Source organism: Tachypleus tridentatus, unplaced genomic scaffold (genome assembly GCF_004210375.1).
Source record: "Tachypleus tridentatus isolate NWPU-2018 unplaced genomic scaffold, ASM421037v1 Hic_cluster_2, whole genome shotgun sequence".
Lineage (NCBI taxonomy): Eukaryota > Metazoa > Arthropoda > Merostomata > Xiphosura > Limulidae > Tachypleus > Tachypleus tridentatus.
The window spans coordinates 53,784,461-53,808,565 of NW_027467782.1; the positions used below are offsets into that span (position 1 = coordinate 53,784,461).

Genomic DNA, 24,105 nt, shown 5'->3' on the forward strand with positions numbered 1-24,105 from the left:
GAATTTTAGCATTAGTCCAGATCGGTTGATGTGGGAATTGAGATGTTTTATTAACTGGTTGAACCGAGATATTACGGCGTTTTCTAGCCAGGAAATCTCTTTCACTCTTTCAGCGTTTTGATGCATTAGAATTTTTAAAATATGAGTGAATCTATAAAAAAATTACTTGGTTATAAAAATTAAGATTGGTGGCGTTGTATTTTTTTATTTTTAATATGTAGATATTCTGTGAGATTATATGACACTTATCCAATAATAAAACTATAATTTACATGACAAAGATTGGTGATTGGTTGAAATTAAGAAAATAGATTTTGTCATGAAGTTGTGATTGGTTAAATACATATATATTGTCTATTATATGATTCCATTATTGGTCGAAATTCAATAATGAATAGTTTAATTTGAAATAAAACTCAACAGTATTTGTAAAAAAAAAATATCTGAATATTTATTTTCTAAAGTTTTAACTTTTAATCATTTTCTATATTTTTATTTTGTAGAAATCTTTGTTTTCCAAATATTTATTTTCTACAGTACTTGTTTATGAGAGCGTAAAGTTCATTTCTGTTATCAATGGCGGAGAGTAAATATTTTATTCTCCCTCACGTTATCACCATCTGAAAAACAAAGAAAAACGAAAAATGTCAGATGTGGAATTTGATGTACTTAAGATAACAACATCTTATGCTGTTAGTTTTAACTTAAACAGGAAAAATTTGAAAGTTTTAAACTATATCCTGTATACACAATATTAATAATTATACAAGTTAAGGAAACATCAGTTTGAAACAAGAAATGATTATTACGTCGATATCTCATGGTGTTGGCACTCTATTAACGATATAAATATTCCAAAATGTTTATGTATATATATAATATAATATAATATAATATAATATAATATAATATAATATAATATAATATAATATAATATAATATAATATAATATAATATAATATAATATAATATAATATATAATAATATATAATAATATAATATATAATATAATATAATATAATATAATATAATATAATATAATATAATATAATATAATATAATATAATATAATATATAGATATATAATTATTTACTGCGCTTATTACTTAAGATAAATGCAAGAAGAAATTTTATCTTAACTTCCTTTTGCGATGTAGAGAAACAAAAATTAATTTTTTATAGAAGTTATCAATACTTTGGATTAATTATTTGTATATACTTTAAACTCAAGCATTAAATACATCTGTTAATGGATTAATATTTGAATAATGCATCTGATATACCTCTGTTTGTATTATGAACAAAATTATTTATTTCTTGTTAATATTTATTGATTGGACATATCAAAAGAGAAAATATTTACCAATAAATCGGTATCATTGAGGTCTAGAAATTTCTCTTTCAGACATAGTTTTCAGCAAAATCATGTGTTAGAAGATGTTAAAATTAATAACCATTTAGGAAACCCTTAATTCACAGAGGCCTGTATTACAATATCCCAAGAAAAAAGAGCTACAAAGAAAATTGCTGGAAATCCAACGATCGCTTGATTTCTTTCCTTTTCAGAGCCACCTGTCGGAATACCTGAACAATATTCTTGTTAATGTAACGTGTGCAAATATCGTTCGTTTCAACGAGAGCTGCTGCTATCGATCTTACGTTACCATGGAAACGACTGCTCCCTCTTAAGGCGAGAAAAACCTTAACTCATAAAGAAAACATCTCATTTATGAAGAAATTCTTAACTAATAATTGTATTCGATGTTATCTAGATGAACGAATCCACAATCTACATATTACTATTAAAACCGTCATCCATGGTGACTTCAAAATCTTCGCATTGGTAACAACAAAAAATCAAAAACTTAAAACAGGTATTATCACAGTTGTTTTATTATTACTTAAAACAGGTATTATCACAGTTGTTTTATTATTACTTAAAACAGGTATTATCACAGTTGTTTTATTATTACTTAAAACAGGTATTATCACAGTTGTTTTATTATTACTTAAAACAGGTATTATCACAGTTGTTTTATTATTACTAAAACAGGTATTATCACAGTTGTTTTATTATTACTTAAAACAGGTATTATCACAGTTGTTTTATTATTACTTAAAACAGGTATTATCACAGTTGTTTTATTATTACTAAAACAGGTATTATCACAGTTGTTTTATTATTACTTAAAACAGGTATTATCACAGTTGTTTTATTATTACTAAAACAGGTATTATCACAGTTGTTTTATTATTACTTAAAACAGGTATTATCACAGTTGTTTTATTATTACTTAAAACAGGTATTATCACAGTTGTTTTATTATTACTTAAACAAGATATTATCACAGTTGTTTTATTATTACTTAAACAAGGTATTATCACAGTTGTTTTATTATTACTTAAACCAGGTATTATCACAGTTGTTTTATTATTACTTAAAACAGGTATTATCACAGTTGTTTTATTATTACTTAAACCAGGTATTATCACAGTTGTTTTATTATTACTTAAACCAGGTATTATCACAGTTGTTTTATTATTACTTAAAACAGGTATTATCACAGTTGTTTTATTATTACTTAAACAAGGTATTATCACAGTTGTTTTATTATTTCAATCTGAACTTGAGTCATATGAAAATTACTTATACATACTTATTTTCATTTGCTGAGAATGTTCCATAGCATATGGCTGAAAGTGTTCTAAGGATAAAGTGGTATTTCATTCTAAGTCATGGTTAATGTTTCCTGGGGTTTAGCTGAAAGTGTTTTAAGAATGAAGTGATATTTCATTCTAAGTCATGGTTAATGTTTCCTGGGGTTTAGCTGAAAGTGTTCTAAAGATGAAGTGATATTTCATTCTAAGTCATGGTTAATGTTTCTTGGGGTTTAGCTAAAAGTGTTCTAAAGATGTAGTGATATTTCATTCTAAGTCATGGTTAATGTTTACTGGGGTTTAGCTGAAAGTGTTCTAAAGATGAAGTGATATTTCATTCTAAGTCATGGTTAATGTTTCCTGGGGTTTAGCTGAAAGTGTTCTAAAGATGAAGTGATATTTCATTCTAAGTCATGGTTAATGTTTCGTGGGGTTTAGCTGAAAGTGGTCTAAAGATGAAGTGATATTTCATTCTAAGTCATGGTTAATGTTTCCTGGGGTTTAGCTGAAAGTGTTCTAAAGATGAAGTGATATTTCATTCTAAGTCATGGTTAATGTTTCCTGGGGTTTAGCTGAGTGTGGTCTAAAGATGAAGTGATATTTCATTCCAATTTTCCGGTGAGTACAGAGAGAGATAACTCAATGTCTTTATATTTAGTTCAGTTTATTATCACCTTCAAAATGAAATAACCTGAACAGAAGTCCAGTATTGTGGTAATATTTCAAAAGTGAAATGTTTCCCGGTACAAGTTTATAGATATTGTCGGAAGATTTTATAAACTTAAGTTTTGTAAATATTGTTGGAAGTTTTTATAAACTTAAGCTTTGTAAGTATTGTTGGAAGTTTTTATAATCGTAAATTTAGAAAGTATTGTTGGAAGTTTTTATAAACGTAAGTATTGTTGGAAGTTTTTATAAACTTAAGTTTTGTAAGTATTGTTGAAAGTTTTTATAAACATAAGTTTTGTAAGTATTGTTGAAAGTTTTTATAAACTTAAGTTTTGTAAGTATTGTTGGAAGTTTTTATAAACGTAAGTATTGTTGGAAGTTTTTATAAACTTAAGTTTTGTAAGTATTGTTGAAAGTTTTTATAAACTTAAGTTTTGTAAGTATTGTTGGAAGTTTTTATAAACTTAAGTTTTGTAAGTATTGTTGGAAGTTTTTATAAACTTAAGTTTTGTAAGTAATGTTGGAAGTTTTTATAAACGTAAGTTTAGTAAGTATTCTTGGAAGTTTTTATAAACGTAAGTTTAGTAAGTATTCTTGGAAGTTTTTATAAACGTAAGTTTTAAAAGTGTTGTTGGTTCCCTTTGTGTTAATAGTATTGTAACGATCATTTTCTCTAAGTGTGAGAAACATTTCCGTTTATCAAAGCACTCCAAATGCGTTCTTATCACAAAGGTCGGTTGACAACTTAAAATGACAGCCAAAAGGTTTGTCCAGCAGAGACATGTTCCAGTTGTGGGGTAACAGAGTTGTTTGTATATCACAGAACTGACAGTCTCAGTTAAGGATATCTAGGCTGAGAAGGGGGCTTACCCATGAGTCAATGTAAACATTATCTATGTTAGGGATTGTTTTATTTTAATATGGGTTGTCGGATTCACCACAAACCAAATTGTTTCTAAAGGAACACAAACTACATTTTTTTTATTTCAAGTGAAACTTTCTTCTGAAGTTTTATTGCTTCAACTTTTTTCAATAAAAGTTCAAGTGTATACATAACACCATCGAATTGCAGACATAAATAACACCGTAACACAATAGATAGGTTTGATTTAGTTTATTTTGAAATTTGCGCAAATCTACACGTGGGCTATCTGTGCTAGCCGTTCCTAACTTAGCAGTGTAAGAGAAGAGGGAAAGCAGCTAGTCATCATCACCAGCCGACAACTCTTGGGCTACTTTATTATTAACGAATAGTGGGATTGACCGTTACATTATAACGCTTCCACGACTGAAAGGGCGAGAATGTTTGGTGCGACGGGGATTCGAACCCGCGACTCTAAGATTTCGAGTCGGATGCCTTAACCACCTGGCTATGCAGGGCCAACACAATCTTAACCACCTGGCTATGCAGGGCCAACACAACCTTAACCACCTGGCTATGCAGGGCTAACACAATAGAATTTGGCTAACAAGTAAGTAACTTAGGATATTTTTTTTAACAATGAATAAATTATTTGGTTATAGTGTTGTATAATATTGTTTTATCAATAGACACCTATAAAAAAAACTATGCAATGGAATATTTGCACTGTTTTCATGCGGGGATCGTACCCAGAATTATAAAGTTGCAAAGTTGTAAATTTATCGCTCACCTATTGCACATACAAAAATACTTGTGTGCGCGTGTGTAGATTAGTACATATGTTTAGATGCTGATGCAGAGATTATATGTTCATATGTGTTATTATATATATATATATATTCATTTAGTGAAGTTAAATAATTACATCCAAATGAAGCCAATTACATAAACAACATCATGAGAAGGACTGTGTTAAAAATAGTAAACCACAACCTCTGATTAATTATATTATAACCATAAATTTTTAAACATAAACAAAACACATTAACATGAACAAAATACGCTGCATATTTTTTTAAAAAAATACCCTAGGATACAAGCTACAACGAAAGATTATGAAATGTATCCTAGGTTTTGGCTGTAACTATGATGTAGAACCCACATTAAGGTGGGGATACACCGTCTATCAGTCTTAACCTCCAATTCGCTAGTCTCATATAAGAAAATAAGAAATTAGGAGAGCGAGATGTGGGTGCTCAAACCAACAATGTCCCACATCTGTATCACCCTTCATCATCTGCAGACAGTTGTGGAAAGGTGACTACTCCCCGAAGTTAAAATAAGAATAAGCAAAAGATAAACATAAAACTTTGAAAAATAAATTAAAAAAAAAAAAAAATAAAATAAAAAACCAAGGAAAATAAGGTACTACCATTTGGCGGTAAGTGAGAAGAAACTTACCTCTTGAATACACTTACCAACCCCCACTATAGTAGAGATACTAAGTAACCCAACACCAGTAAAGTGATAGTTTAGACTAGTGTAGACAAGTGACAAATCCCCATGTAGCTCCCCTGAATTTTCATTGCGATGCACTTACAGTAGTTCTGTCTGCAACACCTAATTTATCTTCTCACGTAAAAAAATTCAACTTGGCTTTACCGGCTTTGGGTCTTTAACTAAAAAAAAAATTATATTTTATATCGTTAAATGGAAGATCACGTGACAATATCAGGAAATCTCTCGATAATGGTGAGTGATTTAGTAATACACTAGCAGCTACTGAATCAATAAATATTAAACTCTCGGTCGGTCTAGTGTTTCTTGAGTTAGTTTGTTTTCATTAATCTACCGGTTCTTACTGGTTTCTTTCACATTAGTCCATCAGTTATTATTAGTTTGTTTTCACATTAGTCCATCAGTTCTTATTAGTTTGTTTTCACATTAGTCCACCGGTTTTTATTAGTTTGTTTTCATATTAGTTCACCAGTTCTTATTAGTTTGTTTTCACATTAGTCCACCGGTTCTTATTAGTTTGTTTTCACATTAGTCCACCAGTTTTTATTAGTTTGTTTTCACATTAGTCCACCGGTTCTTATTAGTTTATTTTCACATTAGTCCACCGCTTATTCTTAGTTTGTTCTACATTAGTCCATCAGTTATTCTTAGTTTGTTTTCACACTAGTACACCGGTTCTTATTAGTTTACTTTCACATTAGTCCACCGGTTCTTATTAGTTTGTTTTCACATTAATCCACCGGTTCTTATTAGTTTGTTTTCACATTAATCCACCGGCTATTCTTAGTTTGTTTCACGTTTGTCCACCGGTTCTTATTCTTGTAAAGAAGAAGAATTATTGCAGGTTATTAGTTTTAACAGATAAAAGGAAACGGCTGATAAATCTACCCATGAAGTTAACTACAAAGAAAACTTATAACTACCACTCCCAAATCTAACTATAAAATTTAAACAAACATTACTCTATTATAACCATAGAACCCATAATACAAGATACAAACGAATACAACACTTATCTAAAGCCATAAAACTTAAAATAGTAAATAATAAACAAACACACGACTCTTAACCCTATTCATATCGTCTGCTTTGCCACTTGTAGTTTTTCTTCTGGTGTTTTTAAAGTTTCAAATTTGCACGTGTTTCTGTTAAAAATAGAATGAGTTCTAATGGAAGAAGAGAATTATGGCTTGTCTCTCACTCTATAAGGCCTGGCATGGCCGAGCGCGTAAGGCGTGCGACTCGTAATCCGAGGGTCGCGGGTTCGCGCCCGCGTCGCGCTAAACATGCTCGCCCTCCCAGCCGTGGGGGTGTATAATGTGAGGTCAATCCCACTATTCGTTGGTAAAAGAGTAGCCCAAGAGTTGGCGGTGGGTGGTGATGACTAGCTGCCTTCCCTCTAGTCTTACACTGCTAAATTAGGGACGGCTAGCACAGATAGCCCTCGAGTAGCTTTGTGGAAATTCCAAAACAAACTCTCACTCTACTGTTCGCTTGTTGTTTAAATATCCGACATAATATTTGTTTTATTACACGATTCATCAGTAAATAAAGTGCGCTAATGAACCACATAGTATGAGATGAGTTAATCACTTAGTTAGGCCTGGATCATAACTCATGTTAATATAGCCTTTTCGAGTTCCTCTTTAACCTACGTTTTTAGAGTATCTTAGTGTCAGTATTGCTAACCCTCACACTAGGAAGCTGTGTTTACAGCTGAGCAACCAATCAACGAAGGCCGTCGCTCTTTAGTGAAAGTGTTGATTTAGAGTTCAGTCACCGGAGCCTTCTAAGTAATATATCAACCATTACCGGCGACATGAATTATCACCACGATTAAGGGCAAAACTGTTTAACTGTTTTCCTACACGGTCTTTTAATGTTATAAACATTCGATTCACGTGGTTCTGCATTAACTCAAACGAGATGCAAATTCAGTTGGTGTTTTAACCTCGTCAATGTAAGTATAATGTCAGCCATGCAAGCTTCGAACGTACATCTGAGGAATCCTGTAGCCCAGTTTTGATCTTCTCGAATAGTGGTTTGAATGTCAATATAAGTTCGCAAATAACCACGATCGCAGTTTGTCTGTCCAACTATTTATCTCTCAATATAATAAAGTAAATAATGCTTTGTTATTAATTCATATATAATCAATCCGGTTGTAAGTGACTTAAATAAATTTTGTAATAATTAAAAATCAGTTACCTAACTTGATTTACACTCTAAAAGTTATCGTTTATGAAAGCTGATCATATATATACATATCGTATTGTGTCGTTTCCTATTTCGTGTATCAGATCAAGCGCAGTGTGTTGTAGATGTAATACGGTTTATATACAATAAGCATGTTATCTCACTCATGGGTTGTTATAAAACGTATTTTTGGTCATATTTTGTTGCTTTTAATTGAAATGATAGTGTAAAATTGGAAACTAGAATCCACTTTCTGACCAAATGATCTATTATTGGATTATTATGGATTATTATTGGATTATCATGGATTATTATCCATGATTACCAAACGATAGCTAATTTTACTGAGTGACAGCGGTCATCTTTGAATAACCTAATTGGGCAATAGGAGTCATGTGATACTTTTTGCTACATCGCAGTCGCGAGCGTCGCGAATGTAAAGTGAACATAGAATCATTTGTCGCTTCGGACGTTTACTTCATTGACTTTGTTTTTAACGATATTTCGGTCTAATAATTACCTGAATTGTTTAGGTAGTGTAGTACAACCTTCCGTATATTATGGAACAGTTCGATTCCAAACTGCGTGAACTACAGAAATAGTCTAGTCACTACCTGCTTGTTTCGCTTTGCTCTCGACGGTGAATGTTAGGACTATTTTATGAGTCCTACTTTATAACCAATTCCATCTCAGTAGACGAGAAAGATTTTTATCGGTAAATTTATTGTTTCCTTCTCCTAGCATTGAATTTGAGGTTCCTCAGATATAAAGTATTATTTTTATTTCTGGACAAATTTACATGCAAATTATTACACGTACTCTCTGAACATGCGCTTACTCTGTTATACTTTTGCACTCTATGCTGTGAAGTACAAAGAAGTTCCGTCACGTAAAACCTCGAAATCTACGAGATCTATGTTTTAAAACCTTGTACGATAGGATATATGTATGTCGTGATGTATACTGCTAGCTTTTTACAGACTTTTCTGATTTTCGTGCGAATAGTTACTTTTTGAGTAATTAGAATATTTCCACCTTTAGGTTAAAAATCGAGCCTGTCAAACGCTCAGTGGAATTACGGAGAGAACAGGCCCTAACTCTGGAAAATAAAAGTGGCTTAGTTATTAGGCCTGACAGAACGACACTCGAAAATTGGTTGAAACTCAAAGAAATTTAGTTCAACAGTGAAACCAAATATTGTACATTACAAATAAAAATATGTACGACAACTTGAGATATTTTATTTCCACGGATGTATTCCGACATCAGTACATAAAACAACAACACAGGTTAGTTCTTGTCCATCTCTCTTCTGACAACACGATTCTAAGAGAAATTACCGTTAATTTATTACCATGCTGTGGAAACACTCTGGTCCATTTTCAAGTGATCGTCCAAGCTGAGAGCTACTAGAATGCAAGTGACAGAAGACAGACAGTCTGGGGGGTTCACTAATGGTGGCACTTTGACTCTGTATAGAGGCTCACTACCTCTGGCAACTTCTTGTCTTTCATCTGTACACTAGGAAGAACCAAGGTGTGAGAGTTTTATTGGCCAAGCCTCACAAGCTGACGGGTTTATGGCGGTCAGTTTTCTCCTGTTAGTGACCCAATGACTTTCTAAGTGACCCTTTCAGCCATGGTTACTCAAGTTTCTTCCCATCTGTTAAGCCTATAAAGGTGAGTTTAACTACGTGTATTTAACTTATAATAATTTTAGTGAACGTGCTTGTGCCACGGTTTGCTTTGTGAAGAACGATTTATTTAAAGAAAGCATTTTTCACGCATAAATTCAAATTAATATCATCTTCAAAAATTGAACGTTTTAATTCACAGAAAGATAGAAAAAAAATGCAAAAGAAACATTTGTAATAATTTTTGTGAGGAACAGACGAAAGTCGAAACCAGTAACGACAGCCGCTACCGTCAGCGTTCCCGAGCGTTTATTCGTCAGATTACTCAGAAGGTGGGCCTAGATAAACACGCCCTCTTTGCTTTATTTCGAGGCCACTTCCCTTTTCCTCTCTATAATAATCAGTTAAAGGTTAGAAAATCTTTTGATTTAAGGAACTTTCATTCACTTATCAGTGATATAATACAGACATACTGTTTTCTTATATTACATAACATGCTTTGACCACCGGTTCATTGATCTATACAGACGTAAGCAACTAATCAGTTGTTGCGAGTTTATTTAGGGTCTTTTGAGTATTGTGGAGAAATTTGACAACAAATGTCGCATAATTTTAGTAAAACGATTGTTTCTAACAATGAAAAGATAGGACTATCAGAGGGCACGAGGGGTCGGTGTCAAACTGACGGAAGTGGAAAATGGCCAACAGCAATAGAATAGCGACCTGGAAGACCTTATAACACTAATTCAGCCAATTTCAGACAGTCTCAGCAAAACGATTGGTGATTTATTTATGGCTTTGGTCTTTGCATTGTCAGCAAATTCTCGGCATAAGGTTTAAACACTAGCACTATATATACAAGTGTTCATTGTAGATGTCTTCGTTATAGATTAGGCCTTGAATAAAGCTCTTTTCCAATTATTTGACTTTTCTATCACATATTTACCTGTCTTCCACTTTCTTCATAAATTATAGTTTTCGTTGTCACAAAATCAGAGACACGTTTTTACTGCTCACATTTGTGAGTAAAAAGATCTGTCTCCGATTTTGTAACAAAAGAAGTTTAAAAGGAATTAGGTGTAGACAGACATAGTTGAAGGGTCACCTTGTTTGATTGTGTAAGGAATAAAATGTAGACAGACATAGTTGAAGGGTCATCTAGCTTGATTGTGTAAGAAATTAGGTGTAGACAGACGTAGTTGAAGGGTCACCTAGTTTGATTGTGTAAGGAATAAGATGTAGACAGACATAGTTGAATGGTCACCTAGCTTGATTGTGTAAGGAATTAGATGCAGACAGACATAGTTGAAGGGTCACCTAGCTTGATTGTGTATGGAATTAGGTGTAGACAGACATAGTTGAATGGTCACCTAGCTTGATTGTTAAAGGAATTAGGTGTAGACAGACATAGTTGAAGGGTCACCTAGCTTGATTGTGTGAGGAATTAGGTGTAGACAAACATAGTTGAATGGTCACCTAGCTTGATTTTGTAAGGAATTAGGTGTAGACAGACATAGTTGAAGGGTCACCTAGCTTGATTGTGTAAGGAATTAGGTGTAGACAAACATAGTTGAAGGGTCATCTAGCTTGATTGTGTAAGGAATTAGGTGTAGACAGACATAGTTGAAGGGTCACCTAGCTTGATTGTGTAAGGAATTAGGTGTAGACAAACATAGTTGAATGGTCACCTAGCTTGATTGTGTAAGGAATAAGATGTAGACAGACATAGTTGAATGGTCATCTAGCTTGATTGTGTGAGGAATTAGATGCAGACAGACATAGTTGAAGGGTCATCTAGCTTGATTGTGTAAGGAATTAGGTGTAGACAGACATAGTTGAAGGGTCACCTAGTTTGATTGTGTAAGGAATAAGATGTAGACAGACATAGTTGAAGGGTCACCTAGTTTGATTGTGTAAGGAATAAAATGTAGACAAACATAGTTGAAGGGTCATCTAGCTTGATTGTGTATAGGAATTGTAAGGAATAAGATGTAGACAGACATAGTTGATGGTCAGACATAGTTGAAGGGTCATCTAGCTTGATTGTGTGAGGAATTAGGTGTAGACAGACATAGTTGAAGGGTCACCTAGTTTGATTGTGTAAGGAATAAGATGTAGACAGACATAGTTGAATGGTCATCTAGCTTGATTGTGTATGGAATTAGATGCAGACAGACATAGTTGAAGGGTCATCTAGCTTGATTGTGTAAGGAATTAGGTGTAGACAGACATAGTTGAATGGTCACCTAGCTTGATTGTGTATGGAATTAGGTGTAGACAGACATAGTTGAAGGGTCATCTAGCTTGATTGTGTAAGGAATTAGGTGTAGACAGACATAGTTGAAGGGTCACCTAGCTTGATTGTGTATGGAATTAGGTGTAGACAGACATAGTTGAAGGGTCATCTAGCTTGATTGTGTAAGGAATTAGGTGTAGACAGACATAGTTGAATGGTCACCTAGCTTGATTGTGTATGGAATTAGGTGTAGACAGACATAGTTGAAGGGTCATCTAGCTTGATTGTGTAAGGAATTAGGTGTAGACAGACATAGTTGAAGGGTCACCTAGCTTGATTGTGTATGGAATTAGGTGTAGACAGACATAGTTGAAGGGTCATCTAGCTTGATTGTGTAAGGAATTAGGTGTAGACAGACATAGTTGAAGGGTCACCTAGTTTGATTGTGTAAGGAATAAAATGTAGACAGACATAGTTGAAGGGTCATCTAGCTTGATTGTGTATGGAATTAGGTGTAGACAGACATAGTTGAAGGGTCATCTAGCTTGATTGTGTGAGGAATTAGGTGTAGACAGACATAGTTGAAGGGTCATCTAGTTTGATTGTGTGAGGAATAAGATGTAGACAGACATAGTTGAATGGTCACCTAGCTTGATTGTGTATGGAATTAGGTGTAGACAGACATAGTTGAAGGGTCATCTAGCTTGATTGTGTAAGGAATTAGGTGTAGACAGACATAGTTGAAGGGTCACCTAGCTTGATTGTGTAAGGAATTAGATGTAGACAAACATAGTTAAATGGTCATCTTAGCTTGGTTTTCTTCAGTTTTCTCAGAATGTTTTTTTTATTCAACACGTGATTAATTCTAGTTTCTATTATTTGGTTAGTTCTAACTGTAGCATATGGTTTAACAAATCTTTAGATCAGCGGCGAATAGAGGTATTGTAACGTTTCCGGTGTATCAAGATATATTATTTAAACGTTTGTAAGGGTACTTAGAAGACGAAAAACATCAAATATCAGAATGTTACTTTGTGTATGTTAGTACAGAGAGAAAGCAAGAACATAGTTTATTTACTGCCTAGTGTTGAAGAAAGAAATCGTAGATTCTTTAGTGATATACTACTGTGTAAGTAAGTGGTCAAATAATAAATATCATACTGTATATACGTACTCTGTGCTTGTGTTCTGAGACCGTACATGTAACACACAACTACATGTGAGAATGGGACACGTGTAAGAACCAGAAGTTATTTCTCTATTTTGAAAACATCCCAAATTCTTTTGGAACAGATCTTGACCTGTGACACAAACTCTAACACAAACTTAGTTATATGTTGTCGTCAGAACGATAACATTAACTCACAATAAGACCGGTTTTGGTGGGTTACTTTTTGTATTTTTTATATAAATATTGGTAAATACGTAGTTAGCAAAAGTATGAATTCTATTTATAGAATTTATTGATAAATAATAAAAAAAAACATATTTACATTGATTAAAAACAGAGAAAACCTTATTTAATATAACAAAATTGGTTCATTTGACTCTACCTCAGTTGATGTCAACTTTATTCACGTAACAGAATCCACGAACACAGACCGGTACTAGCAACAAATTCGTGCGGAAGGATGAATGTGAGGTTTTAAACTTTCACGTGCCAACGTGTTTTGCTCTGCACTAAGTTTGAACACTAACCAATCAAAATAGCAAACGGGTCTTCGCCTAGTAGCACGCGTCATTTTATTTTAACAGCCAAAATATAACCGCCATCTTTGTTTACGCTAAAATTGGAGTTATGGCGTGCGGTACGTAAGCGCAGGCGCGAGTAAGTGCTTTGTGTATATATATATATATAAAAAAAAATGTGGGGACCATCTGCAAATTTTGAGCAAGACACAAACACTTAAACATATAAAAGATGTATCGAAAGTTCATTGGAAAATGGGACCGTATTTGCGTAGCTGCTGTTTCTGCCGGTAACAATCTCGTTTATGAAATAACAACTAAACCGTATAGTTAGTTGTACGCAAAGTCTAAAATTATAACAATGATACTATACCTACTGTCTTTATTATAAACGACATATCGTTATCTGATTGTACAAAATTTGGAGTTTAACTTTTCTTCACATGAATATGGATGACGTAATTCATTGACTCTGTAAAGAACGTTAACACGTTAAAACTGAGTCTTTGTTATCACATTAACTACTGTATACTTATTAATACAAATAACAGTGTGCCTGATGAGAGAACTTATTGTCTTCATTTTCGCTATTCACAGCAACAACATATAGTTCCTTTTAAACTAGTTGTTAATACACCGCCCCCTAGTGGCATGTCTGGGGACATGAACTGCTAGAAGCCGATGTCCCTTTGTGTAGCTTTGCCCTCAGTAATAAGTAACAAACAAACAATTCTTAATGCACCGAACACGACACAATAATTTCAAGCAAATGTTTATTACCATACCAAAAAACGTCTCTACAATCTATACCAAACAAAATAACACCGGCTCTACTATCTATACCAAACAAAATAACATCGGCTCTACTATCTACACCAAACAAAACATAATAATACCTACCAAGAGAACCGTCGTGTAAACAACCTTAACGTGTTTTCTATCCAATAATTTCTGACAAGCAAGGATCTGTTGAAAATAATTACATTTAAATCCGTACTCGCCTGACGCTGGGGCGATGGTACTAAATAAAATATCTGATACCTCGATCGAAGGTATACTAAATCATAGTAAACCCTGACACAAGAGGACATGACAAATATCCTTCGGTATTACTCAAAACAACTAAACTCCTACTAGTACAGACAGATGAGACATATGTCAGAACATTTTCAGATGTTGAGTACAATATCTGATACTATATACTTATTAATGTTGAATACATTAACTGCTGTATCTGATACTGTATACTTATTAATGTTTAACACATTAACTGCTGTATCTGATACTGTATACTTATTAATGTTTAACACATTAACTACTGTATTTGATACTGTATACTTATTAATGTTGAATACATTAACTGCTGTATCTGATACTATATACTTATTAATGTTTAACACATTAACTACTGTATTTGATACTGTATACTTATTAATGTTTAACACATTAACTACTGTATTTGATACTGTATACTTATTAATGTTGAATACATTAACTACTGTATCTGATACTGTATACTTATTAATGTTGAATACATTAACTACTGTATCTGATACTGTATACTTATTAATGTTTAACACATTAACTACTGTATTTGATACTATATACTTATTAATGTTGAATACATTAACTACTGTATCTGATACTGTATACTTATTAATGTTGAATACATTAACTACTGTATCTGATACTGTATACTTATTAATGTTTAACACATTAACTACTGTATCTGATACTGTTTACTTATTAATGTTGAATACATTAACTACTGTATCTGATACTGTATACTTATTAATGTTTAACACATTAACTACTGTATCTGATACTGTTTACTTATTAATGTTTGACATATTAACTACTGTATCTGATACTGTTTACTTATTAATGTTTGACATATTAACTACTGTATCTGATACTGTATACTTATTAATGTTTAACACATTAACTACTGTATCTGATACTGTATTAATGTTGAATACATTAACTACTGTATCTGATACTGTATACTTATTAATGTTGAATACATTAACTACTGTATCTGATACTGTATACTTATTAATGTTGAATACATTAACTACTGTATCTGATACTGTATACTTATTAATGTTTAACACATTAACTACTGTATTTGATACTGTATACTTATTAATGTTGAATACATTAACTACTGTATCTGATACTGTATACTTATTAATGTTGAATACATTAACTGCTGTATCTGATACTGTATACTTATTAATGTTGAATACATTAACTACTGTATCTGATACTGTATACTTATTAATGTTGAATACATTAACTACTGTATCTGATACTGTATACTTATTAATGTTTAACACATTAACTACTGTATCTGATACTGTATACTTATTAATGTTTAACACATTAACTACTGTATCTGATACTGTATACTTATTAATGTTTAACACATTAACTACTGTATCTGATACTGTATACTTATTAATGTTTAACACATTAACTACTGTATCTGATAAGTATAGCTCTATGTGAAACAGTTCTAGTATATCAGACTGTCAGAACTACATTATTTTACTGGTTTTATACAGAAAGTGGTCAATGTAGCTGTATGTATTTGAGTTGCTATGGGAAATAAGACGTGTATCTGGTGTTGCTCTTGTGACAAGTCATAGTACGTGGGTTTCTACTAAATAATTTATGTACGGTGTAGGCTATGGTAGTGAAACATACGTACACGTGCTACAGAGATTTCAATTGTTTCTGGTTGTTGTTATTCTTTAGACTCAAGGTAGATTCTGATCATGCGTGTTTGGACATCCTTCATACTCTCGTTCCCAGGACCCAAAGACGAATGAGGAAGGAACAAGGAAGAGAGAACTCTGGCAGTTATTAATTGAGGTAGGGGGTTGGGGGTGAGAGAAATTATAATGTGGTTGCTGGGTGTCTGAATATTCTCATTCGCTTAGAAAGGTATTGATCACGAGACCTCGAGAGCACGTTATTTACCGTGTAACACGAGGTCCCTGCCAGAACGAGGCCCGTGCCTGGAGAAATAGACACAAACAGCCGGACACGCCCGAGATCACATTGTTAACAATGATTTAAAATGAGGAACTGAGTAAACGGAATGGCATAACCGGACGAAAGTATCGTCTTTTATGTTTAGGTAGAGATTTGACAAAAAGTAAAACAATAGCAGTAGTGATAAATCTCCATTGACGAGAATATACGTACTTTAACGTCCTACACCACCAGCTGATGTAGTGACATTAACTTCAACCCCGTAATCAGTAGATAACCAGTGAAAACTCCACTTCTTGGCTACAGTTAAAATTACTTCTGATGTTTCATCCGATAGCCTGTTTACGTCGAAATTTTAAACACTGTAATTACAGTTAAACATCTTGTAGGTTTTATATATACATAGAAACAAGTCTTTCAAATGAGAACCCGATATTTCAGACTCGCACGGTTGTTTTTACGTGAATGATATTGTAAGCTGCTCGGTGTAGCCTTGTTTGTTACATCGACGAAAACATAAATTAAAATGACAACTAAAACCTGTAAACAGGACACTTCGTTGTTATGTATTTAAACCTCAGCTTATGCACGGTTCGGATTGGTTGTTGAGAGTCACGTGGCCAGTGGGAAGTGCCAGTTTGGAATAATGTTCCATTAAAAGTTTTCCAGGAGTATACTAACGTCATAATTCATCAAAATTACGTGGAATATTGGACTCTCTGTGGCACAAAATCACGGCGAGCACATGAGTTCCTATCAGTTTGTCAATGCAATAAACTCGTGTTACGGCCAGCGAACGCGCGAGACGCCGTTCCACGACTACTACAACCCTCAGGTGTCGGCTTACAACACTTGTTACAGCGGTCCAGCGTCTCCTGTCCGGAAGTACGGACCTTATTCTCAGACGACAGTTCCACCCCTGCAGAAAGGAGATCACGCTCACTTCAACAGTTGCGGTCACCTTAACCCCAGTCAGGGTCCGACACTGTCGGTAACACCGGTACCGAGCTGCAAGTATGCGGAACCCAGCTCGGCGTCACCGCAAGACTTGACTACGACTTCCAGTTCACACCAGCCGCCTCCTTGCAGCCCCAACCCGCGGTGCTCGCCTCGGCCCACCCAGTCACATTCAACCAGTGGACGCTCACCAGGCCAACAACGGTCACAACAACATCAACCAACAGAAAAAAGCCAGCAGAAAGAGGGCGAGTCAACAGACCAGCCCCACATATACCCCTGGATGACTAAAACGCACGTTGGACAAAGTAAGTATCTTATTTCTTTCCGGTCAGACAGTACAGAGTGAGCGTGCAGTGGTATCGTGGCTACTTTTCTGAGTTTGTGGCCGCAGTAAATATTCCACAGCCACGTGTTCTCAGGCTCGGTTCGTTCTATCTTCACCCATAAAACGCGCCACTCCTATAAAACTTTCTGTAAGGCCATAATTTTGTCACTGTCCTCACTCAAAGTCAAATGGAAGAGTAACAGATCTTAGCCATAAAACAGAACGAGCCGTGGAACGCCCAGCCCAATTGAAAAAGACGGTTTTATTACAGCTATAAAACCTGACGTAGCTCAGCTAGGAAGGTACAAAGTAATGACAACAGCAGACACTAGGGGGAGATAAGTAATTACTGTCTGATGTGTATTAGTAATTAAGCATGTGTTTAAAATTATTTAATTATAGCATTTTAAATTATTAAATTTAAATGGGACATCTGTAGATGTCTGTTTCAAATACACATTGACAGAGAACGTAGCGTAGGCTAAGTGATTATTATTATGTGTGTGTTTTCGTACACAGATGGAGTGAATATGACGGGTGAAACAAAACGTCAGAGAACTTCTTACTCTCGCTACCAGACTTTGGAGCTGGAGAAAGAGTTTCACTTCAACCGTTATCTCACGAGACGCAGAAGGATAGAGATCGCACACGCCCTCTGTCTCAGTGAACGACAGATCAAGATATGGTTCCAGAACCGAAGAATGAAATGGAAAAAAGAACACAAAATGACCAACACAATTCCTCCACAGAATCCCCACCACCAGGTTATGGTTAACACAGTTCATGGCTTGAAGGATTACACGTATTATGACCGTATTTGTTAAACAGTTGTAAGTTCATGACTTTAGGGTTACATTTATAGTAATAACTGTGTTTATTAAACAACTGTAAGTTCTTCGCTTTAGGGAATACAGGTATTATGACCGTATTTATTAAACAGTTGTAAGTTCATAACTTTAGGGTTACATTTATAGTAATAACAGTGTTTATTAAACAACTGTAAGTTCATGGCTTTAGGGATTACAGGTATAATGACCGTATTTATTAAACAGTTGTAAGTTCATGACTTTAGGGTTACATTTATAGTAATAACTGTGTTTATTAAACAACTGTAAGTTCATGGCTTTAGGGATTACAGGTATAATGACCGTATTTATTAAACAGTTGTAAGTTCATGACTTTAGGGTTACATTTATAGTAATAACAGTGTTTATTAAACAACTGTAAGTTCATGGCTTTAGGGATTACATGTATTATGCCCGTATTTATTAAACAGCTGTAAGTTCATGGCTTTAGGAATTACAGATATAATGATCGTATTTATTAAACAGTTGTAAGTTCTTGGCTTTAGGGTTACATTTATAGTAATATTAGAGTTTATTATGCAGTTGTAAGTTCATGGCTTGAGTATTACACTGTAATAACTTTTTATTATACAGTTGTAAGTTCATTGCTTGAGTATTACACTGTAATAACTGTTTATTAAACAGTTGTAAGTTCATGGCTTGAGTATTACACAGTAATAATTGTTTATTAAACAGTTGTAAGTTCGTGGCTTGATTATTACAGTGTAATAACTGTTTATTAGGCAGTTGTAAGTTCGTTGCTTAAGTATTACAGTGTAATAATTGTTTATTATACAGTTGTAAGTTCGTTGCTTAAGTATTACACTGTAATAACTGTTTATTATACAGTTGTAAGTTCGTGGCTTGATTATTACAGTGTAATAACTGTTTATTAAACAGTTGTAAGTTCGTGGCTTGATTATTACAGTGTAATAACTGTTTATTAAACAGTTTTCTTTATTGTAGTGACAATGCGGTGAACTACTCACTTGTATCGATAATTCATTGAATTTCTAGAATATGAAATACAAATTAAAACAGTTTATTAATACTAGAATGTAAGTACATTAGCAATGACTCATAAAAGTTTCATTTAGGGGAATATCAGCTGTCTTTTTCCCGGTTGTTTGCTAATTTTCATAGTGTGTTATGTTAGGATCATAAAATACTATTTGGTTTCTTAACTTACATATTTTAAGGGGTTTAATATTAAAATTAATGTTGACTTCGAGCGAAAAGTATTTCTGTTCACAAGACATAAAGTGTGTGTGGAATTTTGGATAATTTGTTGGTAAAATAGAGTTAGTTATATTTAGAATGGGGAGGCATATAACTGGTGGGGTTTGAGAGAAGTTTAGTGTCTTTATTTGTTTCTTTTAAATAATTACTAGTTGATGTTATATTTTTGTGTTCTTCAATGTCACCACGTGATCTTGTGTCACAAGCTCCACGTACTCTTCACGTGAAGATATTTTGTTGTTTTATGGGCGCTGATAGATGTAGTAATTCATAGTTATTTTGTAATAACTAAACATATTTTGTATGACTTCAATTCTTCTGTTTTTCCTTCTGTTCCAGGCATTTGTCTGTCCTGAAAACCCACCTGCTCGTGCTGAGCCTCGTGTTGGAAGAAACTGAATCCCACATTTTACCCAACCATCACGTTTTTTTGTTAGCTGAACATTCGCTATTTATTCATGTTTGTTACGGTTTTTTGCGTACATATATGTCGAATCATGCGCATGCGCGACCACAGATGAACTGAAAGTGTTAGTAACATCTATAAACACTAATAATAAGGTTAGTATTCAATATTTACTGTTATTGGTTTCATTAACCATTGTGTGGTGAATTAAAACTGTTATTAACATATTGAAACTAGGTTTAGCAGTTCTGTTTGTTTGTTTTTTTATTGAAAGGGTTTTGGGGAAACTTTAATCGTCTCTGAACAAAAAGCTGAGAAAATTCCAGACTTTGTTTTGTTCTGTCCGAAAGAAACATCGTTTTTCTATTTTAAAATAGACAGGAAGTAATTGAATTTTTCTATAATTTCAGATGTAATGTTATAAAGCTACAACTGTCTACTAAGTCCGTAATCAATGTGTTTGTCAGAGTTTTTACAATCGCACATGTAAAACACGCCCGTATCTCCCGGTACTGTACTAAAATTCAGGCCTCGATTCCTCTCGATGGATACAGCAGATAGTCCAGTGTGGCTTTACCGATACTGTCGTCAGTTGTTGAGTTCTTACTTTCAGTTCTATTGTTAATTTACCGTGTCAAGCTTGAAACGTGTACGTGCATTTCTAACACTGCACTATTTTTAACGATTCTTTGGTCATGCCTCAGAACCAGCCAGAAGGTCTGTGTAATATTCTGTCAGATATGGTGTCCCTCTAGTGGCTGAACTCAGAACTTTCCCATTATTCTTATTGCTTGGTTTACCACTAGTTGCTGCCTAGCGTAGTGCACAACTGTTTTGTAAGATAATTCGAGAGCTCTCTAATTATTTTTGGAACGTCAGAGTATAGAAGGATTATAGGTATATTTTCGTTACTTCATTCTAACCTGAGTAAGCGTGTTTTAAACATGGTCGTTACTTCATTCTAACCTGAGTAAGCGTGTTCTAAACATGGTCGTTACTTCATTCTAACCTGAGTAAGCGTGTTCTAAACATGGTCTGTTTTCCTTCTTCCACTGGAACAGCGGACACACACTGCTGGAAACTGGGTTTCGATATCCATGGTGGGCAGAGCACAGATAGCACGTTGTGTAGCTTTGTGCTTAATTACAAACAAACAGAAAATATTTCTCTCTTTTACATTTCTATTTTTATCATTTTCGGGTATGTGCAACCTATCATAACCCGTGTACTATGGTATGTGCAACCTTTCATAACTCGTGTACTATGGTTTGTGCAACCTATCATAACCCGTGTACTATGATATGTGCAACCTATCACAACCCGTGTACTATGGGATGTGCAACTTTTCATAACTCGTGTACTCGGGTATGTGCAACCTTTCATAACTCGTGTACTCGGGTATGTGCAACCTATCATAACTCGTGTACTCGGGTATGTGCAACCCTTCATAACTCGTGTACTCAGGTATATGCAACTTTTCATAACCCGTGTACTCGGGAATGTGCAACCTTTATAACTCGTGTACTTGGGTATGTGCAACCCTTTATAACTCGTGTACTCGGGCATGTGCAATCTTTCATAACCTATGTACAGTTTCGTTAAGATGTAAACACCTGTTTATTTGTTTTCCATGTTATTTTGTGACGGACACAAAGTCCTTGTTTGATTAAACACAGAGAGAAGCCGGCGTTCACGTTTGTTTATATCGTTTGGTTCGTGTGTAAATAATGAAATCAAAGTACTGTGTTATACTGTTGTCCAGATGTAGGCTTAGTTCAAGTACTGTCAATAAATATTATGAACGATACCTGTGTATGTTTCTTCGAACAAAAACACGGAAAACTTTCACAATTTTAACAAAATGTAAACAAGAGCGAAAGTTAAATTGGTTCTATCGACCTCACTGAATGAGACCAGTCACTTTCATTCATTCACATCAGTCACTAGGAACAGTCACTTTCATTCATTCAGAGCAGTCACTGAGATCAGTCACTAGGAACAGTCACTTTCATTCATTCAGAGCAGCCACTAAGATCAGTCACTATGAGCAGTCACTTGTAGAGAAATCGACATTTACAATATTTTTTTAATAAAATGTACTGGAACTTTAGAACAACGTTTCAACACAAATGCGACAGAAAATAAAGTCCAACCGTTAAAACATAACCAATAAAACATAAATTTTGACTACAGAAGATTTTTTTCACACATTTCAATAAGCCTTTTAAAAACCTCGCACAATATTTACCACGAAAAATAGGTTCAATATTACTAACGCACCAATATCAGTAGACTTAGAATAACTCATATCAGTAGGCTTAGAATAACTCATATCAGTAGACTTGTTTTAGAATAACTCATATCAGTAGGCTTATATTAGAATAACTCATATCAGTAGGCTTATATTAGAATAACTCATATCAGTAGGCTTATATTAGAATAACTCATATCACTAGACTTAGAATAACTCATATCAGTAGACTTGTTTTAGAATAACTCATATCAGTAGGCTTATATTAGAATAACTCATATCAGTAGGCTTATATTAGAATAACTCATATCAGTAGGCTTATATTAGAATAACTCATATCAGTAGGCTTATATTAGAATAACTCATATCAGTAGACTTGTATCAGAATAACTCATATCAGTAGGCTTATATTAGAATAACTCATATCAGTAGGCTTATATTAGAATAACTCATATCACTAGGCTTATATTAGAATAACTCATATCAGTAGGTTTGTATTATAATAACTCATATCAGTAGGCTTGTATTAGAATAACTCATATCAGTAGGCTTATATTAGAATAACTCATATCAGTAGGCTTATATTAGAATAACTCATATCAGTAGGCTTAAATTTAAATAACTCATATCAGTAGACTTAGAATAACTCATACCAGTTGGCTTAGAATAACTCATATCAGTAGGTTTAGAACAACTCATATCAGAATATTGTATTAGAATAACTCATATCAGTAAGCTTATATTAGAATAACTAATATCAGTAGACTTGTATTAGAATAACTCATATCAGTAGATTTGGTTGAGAATAACTCATATCAGTAGGCTTGTATTAGAATAACTCATATCAGTAGGCTTATATTAGAATAACTCATATCAGTAGGCTTAAATTTAAATAACTCATATCAGTAGACTTAGAATAACTCATACCAGTTGGCTTAGAATAACTCATATCAGTAGGCTTAGAACAACTCATATCAGAATACTTGTATTAGAATAAGTCATATCAGTAAGCTTATATTAGAATAACTAATATCAGTAGACTTGTATTAGAATAACTCATATCAGTAGGCTTATATTAGAATAACGCATATCAGTAGACTTGTATTAGAATAACTCATATCAGTAGGCTTATATTAGAATAACTCATATCAGTAGACATAGAATAACTCATATCAGTAGACTTAGAGAATAAATCATATCAGTAGACCTAGAATAACTCATATCAGTAGACTTAGAGTAAAACTCATATCAGTAGACTTAGAATAACTCATATCAGTAGACTTAGAATAACTCATATCAGTAGGCTTAGAATAACTCATATCAGTAGACTTGTATTAGAATAACTCATATCAGTAGGCTTATATTAGAAAAACTCATATCACTAGACTTGTATTAGAATAACTCATATCGGTAGACTTGTATTAGAATAACTCATATCAGTAGATTTGGTTGAGAATAATTCAAATCAGTAGACTTAGAATAACTCATATCAGTAGGCTTAGAATAACTCATATCAGTAGGCTTATATTAGAAAAACTCATATCAGTAGGCTTATATTAGAATAACTCATATCAGTAGACTTATATTAGAATAACTCATATCAGTAGGCTTGTATTAG

General features: G+C 33.7%; 1 protein-coding gene and 1 long non-coding RNA gene across 4 annotated transcripts; one reads left to right on the forward strand and one right to left on the reverse strand.

Moving 5' to 3' along the window:
• Positions 1-440: 440 nt before the first annotated feature.
• Positions 441-13,587, reverse strand: LOC143242480 (uncharacterized). Its single transcript, XR_013022807.1, has 3 exons — positions 13,326-13,587; positions 5,651-5,868; positions 441-620 (listed from the first exon to the last, which is right to left on the reverse strand). It is a non-coding gene; the product is annotated as an uncharacterized LOC143242480 (long non-coding RNA).
• Positions 7,519-22,041, forward strand: LOC143242478 (uncharacterized). 3 transcript variants are annotated; one of them, XM_076485898.1, is made up of 5 exons: positions 7,519-7,667; positions 8,945-9,582; positions 16,222-17,726; positions 18,266-18,576; positions 20,170-22,041. In XM_076485898.1, exons 3-4 carry the CDS (start codon positions 17,207-17,209, stop codon positions 18,568-18,570), a joined length of 825 nt encoding a protein of 274 aa, XP_076342013.1. In that variant the 5' UTR covers positions 7,519-7,667; positions 8,945-9,582; positions 16,222-17,206; the 3' UTR covers positions 18,571-18,576; positions 20,170-22,041. The 3 variants fall into 3 exon arrangements, with proteins under 3 accessions (XP_076342013.1, XP_076342012.1, XP_076342014.1); XM_076485897.1 differs by lacking the exon at positions 7,519-7,667 and adding an exon at positions 8,314-8,618; XM_076485899.1 differs by lacking the exons at positions 7,519-7,667; positions 8,945-9,582 and having other exon boundaries at positions 16,200-17,726.
• The last annotated feature ends 2,064 nt before the right edge of the window (positions 22,042-24,105 follow it).